At 39.4% G+C, this 22,241-nt stretch overlaps 1 protein-coding gene across 1 annotated transcript in view; it reads right to left on the bottom strand.

Annotated features, from left to right (window-relative positions):
- The window catches only part of PCOLCE2 (procollagen C-endopeptidase enhancer 2), a 61,595-nt gene that overhangs the window by 1,730 nt on the left and 37,624 nt on the right, over positions 1 to 22,241 (bottom strand). The window contains exons 3-8 of the mRNA XM_027061675.2: positions 21,614 to 21,869; positions 17,859 to 17,983; positions 14,828 to 14,964; positions 7,725 to 7,879; positions 3,642 to 3,725; positions 1,104 to 1,271 (exon numbers count right to left, since the gene is read on the bottom strand). Coding sequence (XP_026917476.1) covers positions 1,104 to 1,271; positions 3,642 to 3,725; positions 7,725 to 7,879; positions 14,828 to 14,964; positions 17,859 to 17,983; positions 21,614 to 21,869 — 925 coding nt within the window. The remainder of the gene's footprint in view (positions 1 to 1,103; positions 1,272 to 3,641; positions 3,726 to 7,724; positions 7,880 to 14,827; positions 14,965 to 17,858; positions 17,984 to 21,613; positions 21,870 to 22,241) is intronic.

The raw sequence follows: 22,241 nt of genomic DNA, 5'->3' as shown, positions 1-22,241 counted from the left end.
CTAAGATTGGAGACAGAAATCTTGGTATACCACACAGTGGATACCAGACATGATTACCATTACAAAGAGAGAGAAATATCTATATGTGCTGTTGATGGAAAGGTGTCTATAGATCATGTGGGGGGGGGGGCGGGAGTGGTAGTCGAACAGGTATAGCATGACTTCATTTGTCTAAGTGTGTACTTGCATGCTTCCTATAGACAGAAACTTTCTAGAGGGAACTTTTCATGGTACCTCTGGGAAAAGGAAAGGGCTTCGCTTTTTGTTTTATATCCTCTATTTACCTAAACTTTAAAAAAAAACCAAAGAACATTCATTACTTTTATAAGTTAAAGAACTTGTTAAAAAAAAATCATTTGCTCCTTGCCTCTGGCTCTGGACTTTTTCCATTAAAAAAATTTTTTTTAATGTTTATTTATTTTGAGAGAGAGAGAGAGAGAGACTGAGCATGAGCGGGGAAGGGCAGAGGGAGACACACAATCTTAAGCAGTTTCCAGGCTCTGAGCTGTCAGCCCAGAGCCCGATGCGGGACATGAGCCAAAGTCAGACGCTCAATCAACTGAGCCACCCAGGCGCCCCGGACTTTTTTCATTTTTTAACTTTCCTTTTTCCATAATTTCTCTTAAACTCATTTCCATGTGTGGATTTAATGAACCTATATCTGCAAATATTCCCAAATCTTTAATTCTAGCCCATATATACCTCTCTCTTCTGAACTTCAGCTCTGAATTTCTTGTTCCTTGATGGATATTTTCCTCTAAACATAGTATTGGCACCTTAAGTGCAATAATTGAAAATCTCTTTCCCCTGAACCGCTCCTTCTGTGTCTGTTCCCTATTGATCCAACCTCAAATGCTTCTTGGACTCATTCATCATTTCCACTATCTCATCTTCTGTCACATGTTACAAGAACTGGGCTTAGAGCCCAATTCTGCCGGACTCCAAAGGCCTTCCTTCTACACCAGAAGTGGACAACACATTAGCCTTGATTTTACTTCCCCAGTCATGGCAGGGGAAGATCCACGACTTGCTCAGACTCTCTGTCTTGTTTCCTTCTCTGTCCCTGAGCTTCCCTAAAGAAAGACTAATATTTTCCTCCCTACCTCTTCTGAGGAGAGGGCACTGCTTGCACACCACGATGACCTTGGCACTCATGTTCTTGCCAGCCTGCTGAATTGCCAGATTTCCCTCTTTATAGATGTTGATGATCGAGACTGTGGCATGCAAACTTCCACCTCGGGTGACAGTTGTGATAACAGTGCCAGCCAGTACTGCAGAAGGAAACATTTAGATATATTATGACAGTGAAAGCAAAAATGTAAGCAGAACTGAAAATAATTTTATGTTCTTCTAAGCTTCAGATAGGAAACATTCTAATGTTCAAGAGAAAGCCCTAATAGAGCTATCGAATGTGATTCTGCACATGTGTCACCAAAATTTAGGTTGAAGAAAAGAGGCCATGGAGCTGGAATGTTAGCCGGGTTGTTAGGTGTTGATGCCTAGGAGAGAAACCTAATTACCTGCTGCATTGCACTCTGCTGCTGAGAGGGGCTCTCTGCAGTGTTTTATCCAACATGAGGATCGTTTACCAAATAAGGCATAGGCTTATGAACCTTTACCTATGAATACTCAGTTAAGACCTTGAATCTTTAAGAGGTAATACCGTACTAAGCAGTTGCATGCTAGGGGTTTGAGCTACAAAGATCTGGGTCTTTGTGTCCGTGTGGTTGACTGCCTACCTTTCTGTGTCTTTCCCCTCACCCCTCTCTTCAACTGTCCTCTCTCCTTGAACTTTGGTTCATCCCATGGGTCCCCATCTCTAATTATCAGTATCTGTTTCTGGGTCTTTCATATTCTTTCTTATCCACCTTCTTTATTTCATTTAACAAATCAAAGTATACAGCTGAGGCATAACAAAACATTTTCTTGCTTATAAACAAAAACAAAAACAAAAAAACAGAAACACCTAACAAAATTCAGTTGCTTTTCATTATGTAACTCACTCTTTATTCCACTGTGATGTAAGAGGAAAGAGTCTCACTCTGGAGGCACAGAAGGAAAGATGCTGTTTCTCAAAGGCATGCTTTTGGCATTTTGTGGGTGACAATTCCATGTGGTGTAGGACTTGGCACTGAGAGACTGTTTTATGAGCCCTGTCCCTCCCCAGAAAAACCAGTAGCACCCCCCCAGTTATTGTGCCAAAACTGCTCCTTGGGGAGTGTTAGCAATGCAGGCTGAGAACCAATGGGCCACTGGTGTTAGTAGTTGGTCATTTTGCCACAGAAGAGAGTCACAATGGAATAAGTCAAAGTTTGGACTTGGCTGACATGTTCTCACTTTCAGGATAAAGTGAGAAGCTGCTGCTCATGTAGTGTGCAAAGTTCAGAATTCTTATTATGCCTTACTTTGATTCCTGGTGATAATTGTTAAATCTATAGCTAAGTGAAATCTGGTGGCTCCAAAGGATATAGAGGGGGAGATTTCCTTAAGCACCTCCCACAGAAGACTAACCTGGATGTGACAGCAATTTGTTTTCATTTTCATGCGTGTTATTTGAATTGCAGCATGCAAACCCCAGTAAGATCTAGGGCCCTAGATTCTTCAGTGCCTCACACCCTCAATTAGAATAGTTTGTCTGGACTGTAGACAGTTACCATTTAAAAGGCACAGAAAAAGCAAGCCTCTTTTGGGAGACTCTCTGTTGTGGGTGTAACCTATTTAGGCTTTAGCAACTTCCTTTTCCTGATAAGACTTTTCTTAAATGTTCCTTTAAAAAATAACCAACATAGGGGCGCCTGGGTGGTGCAGTCGGTTAAGTGGCCGACTTCAGCCAGGTCCCGATCTCGCGGTCCATGAGTTCGAGCCCCGCGTTGGGCTCTGGGCTGATGGCTCAGAGCCTGGAGCCTGTTTCCGATTCTGTGTCTCCCTCTCTCTCTGCCCCTCGCCCGTTCATGCTCTGTCTCTCTCTGTCCCAAAAATAAATAAACGTTGGGAAAAAAAAAAATTTAAAATAAATAAATAAATAAATAAAAATAAAAAATAACCAACCTAATTAAATTTGGTATCTCTTGCTCTTAAGTGGTTTTTACAATTGGAAAAAGCTCTGAGAAATTCTAAGTCATTAGATAGTATCTCCTCAGTTCCAATTTGTAAGCATTTCCAAATAGATTTCAGATTTCCAAGTTTCAATTTAGTACTCTGGAAGGACACTACAGAGGAAATACGTGAATTTCTTCTGAGAAAGGCCAGCCTGGATATGTTTCTAATTTACGTAAGTGGAATTACAGATGTGTGAAAAAATATTCCATGAGAAATATGTGAGGGAAAAAAGTATACAGGGTTTTTCAGGAATACTGAGCCAGCCAGAATACACAGAGTAGCAGTATCCTATTCCAAGAGTCAAATTATTAAGTTTATGTGAAAAAAAGCATATTTTCTGTATACATATTTTTCTCAGTTGTAAAATCTAACACTTTGAACAACACTAGCCAACTATACCTTAGTGAACAGGAAAACATTTTCGTGGGTGAATGAAGAGTGTAACTAACCCTTTACTATCACATTCAGGGCAATTCCTTTGAGACTAAGCATGCAGTCTCAAGTTTCTGATTAAAGAGAAAAGGCCCGATTTTATTTCTTACCAAAGTTACTGGAACAATAATTGCTCTCCAGAGTCCCCGTCCGTCTACACTTTTGTTGACACAGGGCCACGGTGGGTTTTAAACCTTAATTCAAAGAAGAAAGACATTAAGATTCAGGAAAATGAATTCAATTGCAATTGGTGTTTAGACCTGAATCTACTTAAAATTCCTATTTATTTCCCTGAGCCATCAATCCATCATTGCAATGGAGTAATTACACTCAAAAGAAATTCTTTATGGTACTAACTACTGTTCTCATTTCCTCAGGGTAACTCAATACTCTCTGCTGAATTTGAAACCAGAGATCAAAGATAACCCACATTTTGCCCTCTTTTCTTCTTTCGTTATACATAACACTAATCAAAAATAGATATAGCTTCCTTGCACCCTGCTTAGAAAAACCCAGTGCAAAAAATATGAACTCAGAAAATGTAGGTTAATTCTTCACTTTACAAAAGGAATCCAATGGTGCTACCCCTGAGGATGGAGGGAGTTTTCTCGGTGCCTTTAACATAGGCACCTGCCCAAATGTGGGTAGTACAAGGTTTTAGAAACTGTGTAAAGTGAATTATACCTGTAATGAGCTGCAACCCATCACTATACATCTATTTTGAGTCTGCCATTGCCTATAAGCATTTAAGAACTGGAAAGTAGACTAATTTAAAAATAAAAGTAGATACACAGAGTAGTTCTCCAACAAAGGTGATTCCTCCCCTTGGGTGATGTTTTGTAATGTCTAGAAATATTTTTTGTCACAACTAGGGGCTGCTACTGGCATTTAGTGGGAGATACAAGGGATGCTGTTAAATATCCTACAGTAAACAGGGCAGCCCCCAACAGCAAAGAATTATCTGGTCCAAAATGTAAATATTGCCAAGGTGGAGAAACTGTGGGTTACCAAGATGAAAATATTTAAATTTTTTTTTTTAATGTTTATTTTTGAGACAGAGAGAGACAGAGCATGAACGGGGGAGGGGCAGAGAGAGAGGGAGACACAGAATTGGAAGCAGGCTCCAGGCTCTGAGCCATCAGCCCAGAGCCCGACGCGGGGCTCGAACTCACGGACCGCGAGATCGTGACCTGAGCTGAAGTCGGACGCTTACCCGACTGAGCCACCCAGGCGCCCCCAAAATGAAAATATTTAATTCCCATTATTATCAATAAAAATGTTTCCAAAATATTTGCTAATTATTCACTTATATGTGGCAATATGCTAGGAAGAACTAAACAAAACAGCTGTAACAGAATTGTACTTGTTGGGCAAGAATTTGCAGCTATAACACTGCCCTTCTAATATGTTTCTGTGAACTCTTCTCTGAAGTTATTATTGATTTACTTTGTACCCATACTTAACTCCAAAAAGGATCTCAAGTGGATCACAGTATTAAAATATGTACAATTTAATGTTAAAATACATAGAATAGCATGTGTGTATGTGTATACTTTTTTTTTAAGGCAAAGAGTTCAGAAAACATTTAGAGGGAACACTGCTCCAGAAGTTGGGGACCTAAATTTACCTAATTACTGGAGTCAAAAAGTAGTGGTGCTAGTGTTTCTCCCTCTCTGATGAAAGAACATCCTTTCAGTGGACACTGGAAACCAGCTCTTCTAAATCCCAGAATGTCAATCTGGAAGCTGGGTGGCAGTCCCACCCTGCTCCTTCTCCTTCAGTAGATCCCTGCTCTCCTGCCTTTAAGTCATCACTAGAGCACCCTGACCCTTGTCACCTCCCTGTCTTCTCTCTCCCTGCACTCCTGGCATGGCATCTGGTCCTCAGCCTTCCTCTTCAAGTGCACCTGCGACCATCTCGGTGGGTGTTCCCTCCTCCCAGTGCCACGGCTCCATCCTTCCCAGACTTTCCCTCAGCTCTGTCTCCATCACCCAGTCCCAGGTTCACATTAGTCTTTCATCACCAAGCTTTCAAGTTCACACATCCTAACATCCAGTGTAGATGTCTCTTGTTCCAGCTCCTATCTTTTCAGTCTCTTTTGCCAGTATATCCTTCTTTTTAAAAAGTTGAGGTTTCTAGAGACTGAATTCCAGCAGCCCTTGTCCTTTCACTTCTAACCTCTCCCTAGGTGATCTCATTTTGGATCACAGTGTCAACCACATGTATGTTGATGATTCTCAAATTTAAATCTCTTGCTGAAATCTCTTCTAGAGGCCATAGATCGAATTGGACATGATTACTCCACTTGAGTGTCTCACAGACACATCAGACCCAACACGCCACAGCTTAACTTATGATTCTACCCCTAAACCCCTTTCTCTGCTTCAGTGAAAGGTCACACCTTCCCCCGAATTGTGCAAACCAGAGACATGAGAGGCATGATTCACACCTCCCTGATCTGTCTAGTACCAATAATCACCAATTAAAGACCTGTTAATATCTTCCAACGCTCCTCGCTTGCACAACAGTCAGAATTTCTGGACTCTCTGTGTATTTCTGTCACAGCACAGTTCACCTGGACAACCACGAGAACCTGATTGTCTTGACCCTACTATCCATTCACCTCACAACTGGCCAGAGCTATCTTCATGAAGTGGGAATCTGATCCTGAACTTTGTTTAAATCCATCAACAGTTGCCCCCACACTTAGGATAAAATACCAAAATACTTAGAAGCATAAGGAGAGAGGTGGTAGGGCCTAAAGATGGAACTAGAAAGAGAAGCTAGGCACAAAGAGTTCATGAAGGGTCTTATATATGTCATGAAGGAGTCTAGCTCCTGGGCTGCCCGATATGGTAGCCACTTGCCACATGAGGCTTCTTAAAAATAAATTAAAATTTAATTCCTCAGTATCACTAGCCACATATCAAGGGTTCAATAGTGGCTACCGTATTGGATAGCACAGGTGTAGACAATGAATTCAGGTGGGAGACATGGTCTGCTTTGTGTGTGTGGTGGGAGGCATGCAGTGGGGAGGTAAGATAGAGGAACTCAAAGATGACTTAAGAGTGTGGCTACTGATGCTGTGGACCCTGCTTGGGAAAACAGGCGGAAAAGCAGATTTGATGCACAAAATAGTGTAATAAAAACAAGTTGAGTTTGATAGGTTTTAATTTAAATGCTTAGCAGTCAACAAAACCCTAGGAGATCATTACAAATCCATGTTGGCAATTTCAGAGGTTTAGGACTGGAGATAAAATCTAGGGAGCCACTAGCAGCACGGTGCTGCCAGATAATTCAATGGAAAGAATAAGGACACCAGGTTCCACTGAGATGAGCTGAAGAAATGAGAAATACTGCTGTAATATAGCAGTACATGTCTAGGCCACAAGGTGGCATACTTGGGGAGCACTCAGAAAAATCAGCTCTTCCACAAGTGCCTATACTCAGGTCAGCCCTACCAGGGGTGCAAGCAGAGAATGGCGGGCTATAAAAGCTGGGCTCATTTCAAACTATTTTGTATCTTAACTGCAGATCCTTCATTCCCACTTTTTTCTTTCTCTCAGATTTATATTTTGAGATCTGAGGCCTGAAAGCTCAGTGAGTGGAGACTTAGTATAGGGATACACTCTTGTCTCTCCATTTCTTAGGTTATGCTCCAGACCAGTTTCCCAATTGGCTTCTATAATACCAATTTACCCCAGTTTGGGAAAAAAAAAGAAGTATTTTGTATAACACATTTTAGAGTGAAGCGAGAAAAACAACAACATACACATACACAATAAAACCCAAACCAAAAAACTAGCAGATGTGAAAACAGGCAGGTATCAAGGCCCTAGAACTTTAATTTTAAATACTACAATTCTATGTAATAAAAAAAAAAAGCCATAACTTTAGAGGTACCAGAAAAGAAAAACTGGGTTTATAATGATCTGTGCCTATAATAGGGTTCCTAGTAATTTTTAAGTGGTCATAATTTTCTTACATGACTCTTAAAAATTATTAGCTTATAAACATTTTTACACCTTACACTTTTTCATTAATGGAGTTATATTATTCTCTTAGATAAGTTTTCATTTTATTTAACTTAGTTTAGTTTCAAGTATCTTTGTTTTAATTTTTTTTTCTACTTCAAAAGAATTTTTCTTATACTCCTGAGGTGTGTGCACAAACATCAAAACAGAAAAACTTACCCGTAGTTACAGGGAATGTGGTGGTAACAGGTGGTACTGTAGTTGTAGGCAATTTTTTCGGCCTGAATTTGTAGTGACCAATAAATCCATCTGCAGTTAAACTTAAGTCTGATAAAAACTGAATGAGAAGTTCATTTCTCTCAGATACAATTGGCCTAAAAGAAGAAAAACATTAAAAAATTTTTTTAAGTGGCACCTCTCTGAATTGTAGAATCCTAGCTTTCCATTTGACAATAGATCACTATATGTTTAAAAGTAAAAGTTAAGATACTCAAAAGGTGAAAGTCTCAATGTGCTCAGAATTAATGCTAAATAGCTAACATTTACGAGTGTTCAGATGGGCACTGTTATTCACTTTCTAACAGAATAAGCAAGTGAAGTTCAGAGAGTTCAAGTGATTTACCCAAGGCCCTACAGCTAGCATGTAGGGGAGTCAGAATTTGAACGTAGGACCAGGTGACCAAAGAGACTGTGCTAGACATTGAGACCAGTGTAAACACTGAAACTGTGGCTGGTTCTTCACAAGCACCTTAGAGTCTGGCCTGACTTGGGAACCACACAGCTTCTTTTAATTAAGACTCTGGATTTGAGCTGGCCTGGGGAACTAGGGATGCTGGCCACAGGGAGTCAGATGGAGAAATGTCATAAATGAATTCCCATGCACTGTGAAGACACAGCCAGAGGGATCATTTTGGTGGGCTGGTCACCAGGGGATAAGAAAGCCATGTAGGGTTTAACGTGACTTCCATTTCATTTTTAATGAGAGCTCTTAGGCAGGCCTGAAATGGAAACATTTCTGTTTTATAATCTCAGTAGCAGAATGCTGTGAAGTTGAAAGAGAAAGTGATTGCTTTGGTGGTTATGAATGACATCATTAAAGAACTCTTAATTTGAAAGCTATTTTAGGGACTTGCTGGTTAGCTGGTACTAAAGATTTAGTGGCGATAATAACTGAGGCTCAAAAGCACTCCTAAGTCTTAGGGAATAACTATCATATAAAATAGTTTCATTTAAGTCTTCTCTATTATTATTTAAGCAATGGTTAAAAAATGCTGTTTGGCTAATTCTATTTCAAGACTATTTAATTCAGAAGTGGGAAAAACTAAACAAGTTATTTAATTGAGTTTGACTAAACTCTTTTTTGAGGCATCTTCTCAGCCAAACCACTTTGAAAATGTTGGTTTTTTTTTTTTTTACATTTATTTATTTTTGAGAGACAGAGAGAGACAGAGTATGAGCAGGGGAGGGGCAGAGAGAGAGGGAGACACAGAATCTGAAGCAGGCTCCAGGCTCTGAGCTGTCAGCACAGAGCCCAATGTGGGGCTCTAACCCACGAACCATGGCATCATGACCTGAGCCGAAGTCAGACGTGCAACCGACTGAGCCACCCAGGCGCCGCAGCCAAACCACTTTGTAGGCATCATGGACAGCCAATAATGGGGCAACTTAATTTTTTTCCCACCTGTCAGCTACTTTGAGTGGGGATGGTTGGGGGTGAGGAGGTAGATCTGTACTTGACCAAACCAGTTAGAAAAACTGCAGGATCTTTTCTGTCCTGAAGGCTATTAATTACCTTCTGAGCCAAGGGATGGGATGAAGCCAAGACTGAGCTTCGTGACCTACATTTAGCATTCTGGTCACAAGAGTGACCGAGATCATTTAAATAATGCTTCTGAGAATCAAGCCTTTATCAGAAACATTCTGTCTTGCTTTTGAAAACATATTCCATTCAATAAATATAAACAATATGCATGAAACACAATTCCTAGCCACAATTACAAAAAAAAAATATGTTAAACTTGTTTACATGATAAAATTACAAAAAGCACTTATTATATGCAGCAAAGGAAACCTTAAGACCTCATCAGGTCAGCCTTCTGGGCATGATATTATAATTATAGTGATCATCTAATGTCTTTTCTATGAACTAATCTTGGGAGCATCAAATTGGAAATTAAATTTTCTCAAGGAAGAGTATTGTAGTAACAGACATTTTTGTTATGCTGCTACTGAGCTCTAGCATGAATGTGACAGAATCACAGTGCCATAAATGTCCTGAGGGCTATGTGTGCATCCACAAATTAATGTAACAAACCACTAGAAAGGCAAGAGGAACTCTTCCTTGGATTCATTCCATACTGGCAGATCCTGGGAAGGCATGGAAGATGCTCTTTGGTCTTACAAAGCTGGCTGTGTTCACTGTCTCTGCTTTGTCATCCCACAGTCGTCGTCGTCTTCAACCACTACAGCTAGTCAACCGCCATGTCCTGCCAATCTTGCCTAAATATTTCTTGATCCGCATCCTCCTCTCCATCTCTACCATCCTTCCTCATCTCCTCATCCTTCCCCACCTCCTTGACTTTACCTGGATCTCCTGCCACAGCCTTCTAACCAGACTCTCTGCTCATGTCAAGGATGGGGATTCTAAGGCACTGGTCCCGCCATTTCCTGACTAAATGTATTTGAAAGGCTCCCCTGTCTGTAAGATGTGGAACCCAGTTCAGTGCTCCTGCCTCTCTAGGCTCCAACTCAAGGTTTGGGCTCCAGAATAGCATAGGCCTCCCCTATGTTATCTCTACTGATGGAGTGTCTTCTACTTGGAATGAGTCTGTCTTCCCTTCTGCTTATGACCAATGCCAACTCTTCCTTCAAGACTAAGCTTCAAGAGGCACAATCTCCTTCAAAAAGCTTCTCCTGACCCCACCACTTGTGCTGATTGGACCAAAGGACTCCTTGTCAGAAACGTACCTGGCATATTCCTTTGCCATTTTAACTATCTGCCTCGTTTCATCCCTCCTACCAATTATCTTTGTTTTTTATTTATTGTTGTATTCCAGCTACCTAACACAGTGCCCACCACATGGCTGAGGCTTAATGAGTGTTTCTGAACTGAATTCAATGGTGTTGATACTGCACTGAACCCGACACAGGGATGATGAAGTGATCTCACCAACCACAGCACTCCTCCTTCTCTTCAGACTTTTAACAGGGGAAAAGTCCCCCAAATAGGTTTTCTCATTTTCTGCACTGCCCCATCCCAGAAGTACTCTATGAAAAAAATATTCCTCTGGTAAAAGTGTTAGTTGGAGGACTGGCTGTCGAGCTACTCCAGACAAACTCCTCAGAAGCAAGGAGCCCCCACTTTGTGACCCCCTCCCCACCTGTATGGAGGCTATCGCTATGCTGGATTCTATGTTTCTCCTTTTCTTTACTGACAGATTTACCAATAAATATGCATCACTAAGCATGCTTTTAAACTTCATATAAATTGGGGTGCCTGGGTGGCTCAGTCGGTTGAGCGTCCGACTTCAGCTCAGGTCATGATCTCACAGCTCGTGAGTTCGAGCCCCGCATTGGGCTCTGTGCTGACAGCTCGGAGCCTGGAGCCTGCTTCGGATTCTGTGCCTCCCTCTCTCTCTGCCCCAACCCACTTGCATTCCGTCTCTCTCTCAAAAATAAATAAACATTAAAAAAAATTTTATAAACTTCATATAAATGAAAGGGTATGGTGTGCATTTTTCTGTTATTTTTTTCACACTCAGCATTATAACTGTGAGATTCATCCACTGTTTTCACTGCTGCATAGTGTGAACTATTCTCTTGTTGATAAATATTAGGCTATTTCCTCTGCCCCCCTCATTACAAACAATATTGCTAAGAATACTCTTGTGTATGTCTTGTGGTACACATGGGCAAAAGTAACGTTAGTGGGCACCCCAGGAGGGTAGGGTACATGTTCTCTGCTAAGTCACAGGATACATGCCCATCTTCAACTTTACTAGATAATGCCAAGCTGATTTCCAAAGTTGTTGTGCCAATTTACACTCTTTATAAAGATTTATTCACTGTGCAGCTTTCTTCCTTTGGGAATGTCTCTTGCCCATTTTTTTTTCTATTGAGTTGTCTTTCCTTAAGTAATTTTTAGAATTTCTTGATATATTCTGGACCTAGGGGTCTTTGTCAAATATGTTACAAATACCTGTTTCTGTTTTGTGACTTCTCTTTTCCCTCTTTAAGGTGTATTTTAACGAGCAGAAATTCTCATTTAAGGTTCCAATGCATCTGTAGTTGTGGTTCTGTGTGTATGTGTGTGTCATTCATTTTTCCCATATGAAAACAAATTGTTCCTGCTTCATTTTTCAATGAGGCCATTTTTTACCAGCTGACCTGTGGCTCTCTGCGATGTGCCCCATGTGCAGACATGTGTGGATGTGTCTGGCCTCTCTTTGGTGTTTTCATTAGTCCATTTGTCAATCTCTGTTAAAACCATATTGTCTTAAATATAACAGCTTTCTGATATGGCTCCATCACGTAAGGCAAATCCCCCTGCCAAGTTCTCCTTCAGAACTGTCTTAGTTTTGCCCCCATCCCCAACTCCCTTGCAATTCCATGAACATTTCAGAATCAGGCTATCAGGTTTAATGAAAAACCAATTTTGTTATTTTTAAATGACATTGATTTTTCCTATTCACGAGAACGGTATACAGCTCTATTTACTGACGGTTTTTAAAATACCTTTTAGTAAGGTTTTATAATTTTCTCTTTTCAGGGCTTGCACACAATTATTAGATTTATTCTTGAGTATTTTGTATTTCTGTTGCTATTAATATTAATAAACTTTTATTCAAGCTATTTAAGAAAATATATTCTTGAATAAATTGTTTCCAACAAATAAAAATATAAATCTAAAAATCATACTTTAATCTGGTAATTAAATTATATTAATAGCTTTTCTAAGTTCAAACCAATCTTGAATTCCTGGTCAAACAGCATTTTCTATACATTGTTAGATATGACTTGCTAATAGTTTTTCCATGTTTATTTATTTTTAGAGAGAGAGAGAAAGCAAGTATGCGCACATGTGGGGAGGGGCAGAGAGGGAGAGAGAATCCCAAGCAGGTTCTACACTGTCACTGACAAGGGGCTTGATCCCACAAACTGTGACATCATGACCTGAGCTGAAATCAAGAGTTGGGACACTTAACCGACTGAGCCACCCAAGCACTGTTAGGCTTTTCAACATTTTTGCCCTCTGATGATTTTTTTTTTTTTTTTTTTTTTTAACCAACTGAGCAATGCTTAAAAATTTTTTTTTTAGCTTAGGAACACTGTTTGGTATTTGTTGTGGTAGGATTTTAAAGGCTATCTTATTTTCCATATCGCTAGGAGATGACATTTGAAAATTTTTTTTAAATACTTGGATATAAAGACAAGGAGAGACATGGTAGAAAAAGCTACAGCAGGATAGGGGGTCAAGAAAGGGTTACTTTTCTTCCCCTTAATTCAGGAGAACTTAAATTTTTGGCTGTGGGAAACAAATAATAAAGGCAGAGGCTAAAGATGGAGATGATGGAGAAAAAAACAGGGCTACTAGGTAGAGGGACATTTCAAGGGAGAAAAGGAGGAGGTCAGATGGAGGATACAGATGAAAAGATTGGCTTGGAATAAAGGAGGGTGCGGTAGGCTGATATGGCACCCCAAGATGTCCTCATCCTAATCCCTTGAACGTGTGAATATGTTACCTTATGTGTGAAGGGACACTGCAGGTGTGATCAAGTTAAGGATCTTGAGAAGGAAAGAGTATCCTGGATTGTCTACTTGGGCCCTACATGTAACCACAGGTATCCTTAGAAGAGAGAGGTTTGACTCCAGGAGAGGACAAGGCAATACGATGACAGAAGGAGAGGCAGGAGTGATGCGCTTTGAAGATGGAGGAGGAACCACAGCCAAGAAATGCAGCAGCTTCTTGAAGCTGAAATAGGCATAGAAACTGATTCTCCCCTCAGAGCTTGCAGAAGGAAACAGCCCTGCTGACAGCTTAACTTTAGCTCAGTGCAAGGGATTTCAGACTTCTGACCTCCAGAACTGTAAGAGAATACATGTACTGTTTTAAGCCACTCAGTTGGTGGTAAGTTGTTACAGCAGCAACAGGAAAAAAATACAGAAGGAACACCTTTGCTAAGAGCTTAGAAATGGGCCTTTCTCTCACACATTTGGCTGCAGAGTCAAGTTTGGGTATAGTAATGTTCAAATTTTAGCCAATTTGTATGTATTAAAAATTCTTAATATTATTAAACAATATAAATGAGTTTTAATTGAAAAAATGAATTTAAAATGAAAAAGACCTTGTTTTAACTTAAATGTGTCTGGGGGAATCATAGACATGCATGTAAAATCAGGTGATGCGTATAATCGAATTATGTTTAAGCAACAGAGTAGAAAAGGGTATTTAAAAATTGACATAATGGTGACTTTGACAGCAAACTGTAGTAATGTCTTTTTTTTCCTTAAGATTTTATTTTTTTTAAAGTAATCTCAACACCCAACATGAGGCTCAAACTTACATCCCAAGATCAAGAGTTGGAAGCTCTACTGACTGAGCCAGCCAGAGGCCCTAAGCTATAGTAATTTCAACTGAGGCTTTCTCCACTGTTGTATGTGAAAGGGTGAAATATCTTGCACCAAAATACATGTGTTGCACCAATACAGAATAGGGAACTAAGAGGAATTAAGCAACTGGCTCAATGTCACACAGCTAGTAAGTAGCAGAGCTCTAAGCTCCATAAATGTTTGCTGATAAATACACAGTGCCTTTCAGGCTTACCCAGCAAACATTTGAGCGACACGGTGAGGAAGAGGTACAAAGCCACAAGAGGTCCAGGACAAGTCTCTGATCAGGTAAAACCACCTGGGTCATCATGAGCATCCAGGTTTCCGTATCTGGATCCCCAAATTGCAGCCCCCTGCTTTTTTCTCAGAATTTCCCCCTTCCACTCTGATGCTTGAGCTCACCTTTGCAGGGCAGTGATGTATCCAGGTACCTGGCTAGTATCTGACTCTGGGGCATCACCAACTCTGCCTCTGTTATCTGTTTGGCCGCTGAGGCCTCGCTACACTCATTAATGCCTCCTTACTCCCTGGGTTGGCTATTTTTTGTGCTGGGGCTGTATGGGACTCTACTGCCATGGAACAAACCCAAGAATTTGTGAACAAAACAACAACAGCATAGAATCTTCCAGAAAATAAAATATAATTGGGCAGTTTAATAAGAAAGAAGTTTAGAGCTACTAAAGTATTAATGAAATAAAACAGGTGCTACTTACGCGGGTGGACTATCACCACAATACTTTCCAATTCTCTTAGCGTCGTTGACTTCCCCACCATTAAACACAGCCACAAAATCGTATCGGCAGTAGTTATCACGCTCGACATCAAACTTCTCAAATTTTAATTCTATAAGCTTTAGAGAAAGCACCACATTAGAAATGTCAAGATAGCTTTGAGGAATAATCTCACCCAGAAATCTTCCTCCCCCCAGATCTGTAGGATATCATGATTTTCTTTTGTCAAGAAAATATTCCTTCTGTTTGAATTATTCATTTCTTATGGTTTTCATATTTCTTCTGTAGTTCACAAAACTGTGGTATTACTTTCCTTTAATTTTTAATCATTCCAAAAGGTCATCTCAACCCTAGTTAAGATCTTAAATTTAAGAGACCTGTTCACCTACAGCTACAAAAGTATGGGAACACCACACAACCCTAGCAACCTACATTAAGACCATAACTGGATATGTGTTAGAGTGGGAAGCAGAACCTATGCCAACTTCATTCTTCTCGGAGATGTTCCCCTATGTTAGTGTATGCTGGGGTGTGGTGTTAAGTGTATGCATTTGGGTGGTGGATGGAGTTGTTCCCCTTTCAAGGGAAAGAGAACAACATTCCTATCACATGCAAAGGAGTCAAATTCTTTAGGACCAGAGATTCAGGAAGTGGGGACTGACTGTGATGTCTTCTTGAAGTATGTCTGAAAAGTGTGCCTACTGAGTTGAGCACAGCCTACTTGGTGATGTGGTTGATTTTTGAAGAGCTTGCATAAAAGCACTCATATACCAAGTCAGTGTTAGACTTCTTAAGTATTTCTTAACTTTTTTTGCATAAGTACCAATAATAGTGTCCAAGTTATTCAAGTCAATAGGAAGTTTTGATTTAACAGGCAATCATTCCCCTCACAAGCAGATTTTTCCAGAGCACCTCCAACATGTGAATCAAAGGAAATCTCACTGGGTTCATAAATACCCACGGCACCCAGACAGCTGATCTCCACTTTTGCTGGGCAGCAGGTGGGCAGGTAACCCTCCCTGCTGCTTCGGGAAGATAATGGGCATTAATTCCTGTTAGGACAGGCCCTAGATATTAGCTAAAGAAGACTCACACACAGTAACCTAGATGAATATGATAATAGCAACAGCATCACGGAGGGATCAAAGGTAAATTTTGGCTTTGAACATAATTGTCACATATCTACATATTTACCCACCTTTAAAAAGTCAGCACCAGTTAAGGGTGAATAATAGCTTATTCATATTTAGCAGTGCCTTAAATCGTATTAAAATACTTCCTCTCTGGGTCCAATAACTTCTCACCAGTTGGTAATAAAATGTTTTCCAGATTATTAAAAAATTGGCTGACCTTTCTCTACTTAATCATATAACAGCTTTTAGAGAGAAGATTAAAAAATAAGTAAATAAGTAGGAGAATAGAGGGGAAGACTATGATAAAAAATGAAGGTTAAGTCTTTATTGGAAGAAAATGCCCACAGATTGGCACAGAAATTACTCAGGATTTAATTTTCCCAGTTTATTCTTCTCTGACAGCGCTTCCAGTGATTTCAGACATTACAGCAATGATTAAAAACTCAATTGGCTAAAGTAAAAAATCACGTTAATAAAATGAAACCCAAGCTTAAATTTAAATAGAGATGAATAATAGAAAAAATATGCTGAATTGTAATCTGCAAGTATAATTAAGTTGAAATTATTTAAACCAATATATTTACAAATGTCACAGAAAGAAAAGTGACCAAAACCATCTCAAGAATTACATACTGCTTAAATGTTGAGAAATGTGATTTTTAAATGTTACTTTAAGCTATAAAAAGTTAAATAAGTTTATAAATCTTTCATCAATAAGTAAATGACCAGATTTTTATTCTTAAAAATAAAACTGGGTTTGGGGATTACGATCAAAGTGTGTGTGTGAGTTCAAATCACCAATCTGGATGGTACGTTTGCCTGAATAATTTAACATTAAAAAATGAATATATGGCAAATAGTATCTGTGTAAGTGATACAAAAGATCAGTTTATTTTTTATTTTTTTAATGTTTTATTATTTATTTTTGAAAGAGAGAGAGGGAGAGAGAGAAAGGGGGGCGGAGGAGCAGAGAGAGAGGGAGACACAGGATCCAAAACAGGCTCCGGGCTCTGAGCTGTCAGCACAGAGCCCAACATGGGGCTCAAACCCACAAACCATGAGATCGTGACCTGAGCCAAAGTAGGACCCTTAACCGACTGAGCCACCCAGGCGCCCTTCAAAAGATCAGTTTAGAAAAGTTTTTTTTAACAGTATCATAATGATCACCATCTAGTGTGTGATTAAAGTCTGTAGTGTTTGTAACAATAATAATTCTTTGTTTTCCAACATCCACAAAGTAGACTTGGTCTATTCCCATGCTAAGTTTTCTCCTGTAATTAATATCTAAAAGTGGTTCCCAGAAAAGATAAAATTTCATATAACCACAAACTAATAAGCACTGGAAAACTAAGACCTTCTCTCTTGATTGTTTTAGAGGATTGCATAAAGTTATTTGTGGGGAACCTGAACAAATTTTATGTTAAACAACAACCAAAAATAATCCACAGAGCAGATTAGCTTTCAGACTTGTTCTCTGAGGGGAAGATGTGGTGTGCTTGCATTGGCTTTGTCCCGGTGAAGCTGTCAGGTGCATTTAGCTATGTGAACAAATGGCGACCTGAAACGTGTACATGTACTTGGGGATTCTAACCCTCCCGTATTTAGTCACTGCTGCTTATAACATTTTCCACAGGGTTAAACAATCTCACAGGGATTTGCTTACTATTTACATTGAATTTTAAAAATTGTATTTCTATAATTTATATAATTAAATACATGACTTTGCAAAAGCAATTTTAATCTGGGTCTTTTATGAAGAGATACCTGTGCCCAGCAGGGCCTTCCTCACCCTGCATGCTAAGCTCTTGAGAGATGGGCCCCTCATACCATCTAGGCAATTCACATGTGCATGCTTCCTTCAGATTTTCAGGGAAGCTTACCTGATTCTTTGGGGCTACAATATGCCACACACAAGTGACTCCTGCAGGGTAATCACGGTCAGGCCAGTTGGGGGTTTTAAAAGAGCCAGAAGGTCTTTCAAGGCGTCCTCCACAATACTGATCCCCTAAAGTTATCAAGTATGAAAAAAAAAATCCAAGTTTATATCCTGATATAGGTCATGGCAATGCAACTATAAGGAAATTGGGAATTTGGAAAATTGGTGATAGTACAGTAAATACAGGCAATGACAGAAGCTCTTAAATTTTTTCTTAAGAAATGGTCTCCACATACATCTCCCTGCCCTCCACACACATGCTGAATGATCTCTGTTACTTGACATATCACATCAGCACAAGAGAACATAGGAGTAGAGCGAGAGCTATCGCTTCTTTTCTTTCTTTCATTTTTTTGGGCAAGTAAAGACAAAATCTTTGGCCAAGAACTCATTCAGAAATCATGCAGGCTCAACAAATTACACAGATTTTAAGAACCCTCAAGGCAGAGGTATTTATTAATAGGATTAAAACCCAGGTGCATGGACAAAATTTGAATTAGTTGGCATATAAAACTCCCACTACCAGAAAACTTTATATGCTATACATCTTTAATATTTTTAAGAATAATTTTTGTTTGTAAAAACAATACGGGTTTATAAATTTTCAGCAATACAGAAAAGCACCAAAAAGTAAAAAATTACCCCAAATCCAACCACCTAAAACTAACCACAATATTTGAGAAACATCATTTCAGACATCTTTATGCACATGGACTGATAAGTCAAGAGAAATAATTTTAGAAAGGTATTTTAACACCAAGTTCTAAATTTAATTTTACTTGAATTTAACTAACAGAGAAAAACTGAATTCAAACTAAGGGAACTAATATACTTTAAATATTTCTTTGACACAGAAGATAATAATTCTTAAAAGGCATCTCTAAGAAAATGTGTTATAAAAATTGAGGCTGGATAATTTATAAAACTTTTACTCATGGAAAATTTCAAGCATAAACAAAGTAAACAGAATAATATAATGAGCTTCTATGTATCCATCACCCAATTTCAACAATTATTATCATTCTACTATTCTTTTTATTAATACTAATGTGCAATCCCCACCACCTGATGATGATGATGATGATGATGATTGACAGATTTCAGGGAGATAAATTCATGTACAATGAAATGCATAAATCTTAGCTGTACTAATTTGAAAAATTGATCTGCCCCTGAAAGCCAAACTACTAGGATGATATAGAATCTATTTCCTACCAAACTTCTGTATCCCTCCCCAGTCAGTCTGCTGCCTCTCCACACCACTTATCTGAAAAATTCCACCGTAGTTTTACTCTGGACCTTCATATAAAAGGCATAGTGTATTGTGTATTCTTCTGGTCTGGCTTCCCCTGCTTATAGGGAGAGGCATTCATGTTGCTGTGTGAGTTGGCAGTTTGTTTCTTCACTCCACTGAGTAATATTCCAGCATATGGAAATACCTCAGTTTGTTTACCTCTTCTCCGCTGATACTCATTTGGGTGTTTCCAGTTTGGGCTATTGTGAATGGACCTTCTGTGAACATTTTTGTAGAAATCTCTTTGTGGACATGCGTTTTCATTTTGCTCGCACAAATACCCAGGAGAGCAATTCCTAGTCCAAGAGTAGATGTAGATGTAGATGTTTAACTTCAGAAGAAACTACTAAAAATTTTTCCCTAGAGGTTGCAGCATTTAAATCTTTTATTTTTTTTATTTTTTATTTTTCCCTGAGAGAGACGGAGTGTGATAGAGGGAGGGGCAGAGAGAGAGGGAGACACAGAATCCGAGGTAGGCTCCAGGCTATGAGCTGTCAGCACAGAGCCTATCGTGGGGTTCAAATGCAAGATCAAGTCGGATGCTTAACTGACTGAGCCACCCAGGTGCCATGAAAATTTCTCTTTTTACTTAGATTTCTATAATTTTAATGTTCCTCAGTATGGCTTTTTTTTTTTTTTTTTTTTTGTCCTGTTTGGGGTTTGTTGATCTTCTTGGCCCTATAAATTAATGTTCTTCACTAAATCTGGGTAGCTTCAAACCATTATTTCTTCAGACATTTTTCCTGCACTATTATCACTGTCTTCTGGGACACAAATTACACATTAGACCACTTGATATTGCCTCAATGGTCTCTGAGGCTTTTTACCTTTAATCTTTTTTTCTCCTGGTTCTTCGGACTAGGTCATTTCTATTCAAATCCACTGACTCTTGTACCATCCCCAATCTGCTCATGAGCCCACCAGGTAAATTTTTAAATTTCAGACTCTATCTTGCAGTTCTAGAATTACTTTTATTCTTTTTTATAGTTTAGCTTCTCTTCTGAAATTTTCAGTCTGTTTACTTATTACACATGTATTTCCCTTTAAGTCCTTAGATTTTACGTCCTTAGACATATTTATAATAGCTACTTTAAAGTGCTTGTCTGCCAACTGTAACATCTGAGTTATCTTAGGATTGGTTTTTACTGACTGCTTTTTACTGGACTCTAGACACACTTTTCTGGTTTTATCAGATGACTAGATACTGGATATTATGAGATATTAGATATTAGAGATTCTAGATTCTGTTGTGTTTCTGTGAAAAATGACTTTTGTTCTAGCAGGAATTTCACTTGCCTAGACTCAAGCTCAAAGTCGGTCTCCCTGGCAGCAGGCAACAGCTGTAATCTCTGTTCACCTTCATGTTTCAGCTGATGCTTTTGTGCCAGGCCAACTGGACTCTCCTCTGCACATGTAGAGTTTGGCTGCAAGCCAAAGATTTAGGTAGATTTTATATGTATACTTTGTGCCTCAATTCCTCTGTAGCTTCCAGCCATGATTTCCTTCCAAACATTCTGGCTGCTCTGTCAGCCCCAGATTCTGTCCTCTGACCTCTCAGACCAGTAATGTTGCATGATAGCTCAAAGCAAGAACAGATTAGGGAATGACTTCAAGCTAAAGGCTCCAAATTTAACAAATCTTGCCCACTGCAGTTACATTTTTTTATACATATACAAATATTTACTTATTTTTGAGAGAGAGAGCGAGCGTGAGCAGGGGAGGGGCAGAGGGAGAGGGGGACAGAGGATCTGAAGTGGGCTCTGTGCCAACAGCAGAGGGCCTGATGTGGGCTTAAACTCATGAACCATGAATTTATGACCTGAGACAATGTCAGACCCTTAACTGACTGAGCCACTCAGGCGCCCCACTACAATGATCTTTTAAGGGTAGAGGTTTCTACCCTTGGGTGCTCATATGTACTGACATGAAAATTCCCCCACACATAGTTCTCAGTGAAAGAAAAAAAAAGCTGTGAAACACTATGAATGTATGGCCCCACTTACATTTTTAAGAAGCTATTGCAGAAGTATATATGTATAAGTGCATATACAAAGGTATGGGACCACCACCATGGCTCTAAGAGGGGACTATAGAGGAGTGAAGGGGTACGTATCTGTATCTGTATGTGTATATACGTATGTAAGCTTCCCATTTTTACTCCATAAGTTTCTGTATTTGAATTTTAATAAGAATCACATGGGCTTTAAGAAAAAGAGACTTTTTTGAATGGTTTCCTAGTGGTTTAGTGGCATTTACCAGCTATTTTTGAGAAGAACTGGTCTTAAATTTTAGATTAAAGGAGTGAACACATTTAAGGTGCCCAGAACACAGCCTAACACACAGTAAGCATCCAGTAACTGTGAGCCATCATTATTGCTGTTATTAGCATTATGTGGAAACGATACCTCTTTCATTTGGTTCGGCAGCAGAGAACATGGCCATGAAGCCATTCCCAGCTGTGTTGGCATCAGAAATCATCTGCACCATCATCTTGTTACCACTGGACACAAGGGCTCCAGGCCGGAACGTGCCACAGAAGCGCCCAATACGCTGGCCATTGGCGTGACCGTTGTACACATCCACAAAGTCATAGCGGCACAGGTTATCACTCTCAAGATCTATGAATCGGAAATTAAGAACTACTACTTTTCCCTCGGGAACCTGTAAAGAAAAAGACCAATTGGAAAACCATGTCATGAAAACAATACCTGAGGCCTTCACGTCTAGCCAATTACTAAAGTGAGCAGATGAAAGTATAATACTCAAGATGATGCTTTTCTTCCCTCAAATGTGAACTCAGCAAAGGTTTTCTACCATAACGAATTCCTAATAAAATATAAGTATTTACTCTCTTTTGGAAAATCCCACAATTCATTAGGGTACACAATCTTATGCCTAGGGAGTTTATCTCAACAAAGTTGCAAAATATTGGGCCAGTCTTATTAATTGGTAAGTCATTGCTTACAAAGAATATCAGTCCTGATTGGACCTTAGCACACATTTGCATATTGTAAAACACCATGGCACCCAGAG

Source organism: Acinonyx jubatus, chromosome C2, assembly GCF_027475565.1.
Source record: "Acinonyx jubatus isolate Ajub_Pintada_27869175 chromosome C2, VMU_Ajub_asm_v1.0, whole genome shotgun sequence".
Lineage (NCBI taxonomy): Eukaryota > Metazoa > Chordata > Mammalia > Carnivora > Felidae > Acinonyx > Acinonyx jubatus.
The sequence above is the reverse complement of the archived record's forward strand: the minus strand, read 5'-3'. Positions and strand labels throughout refer to the sequence as shown.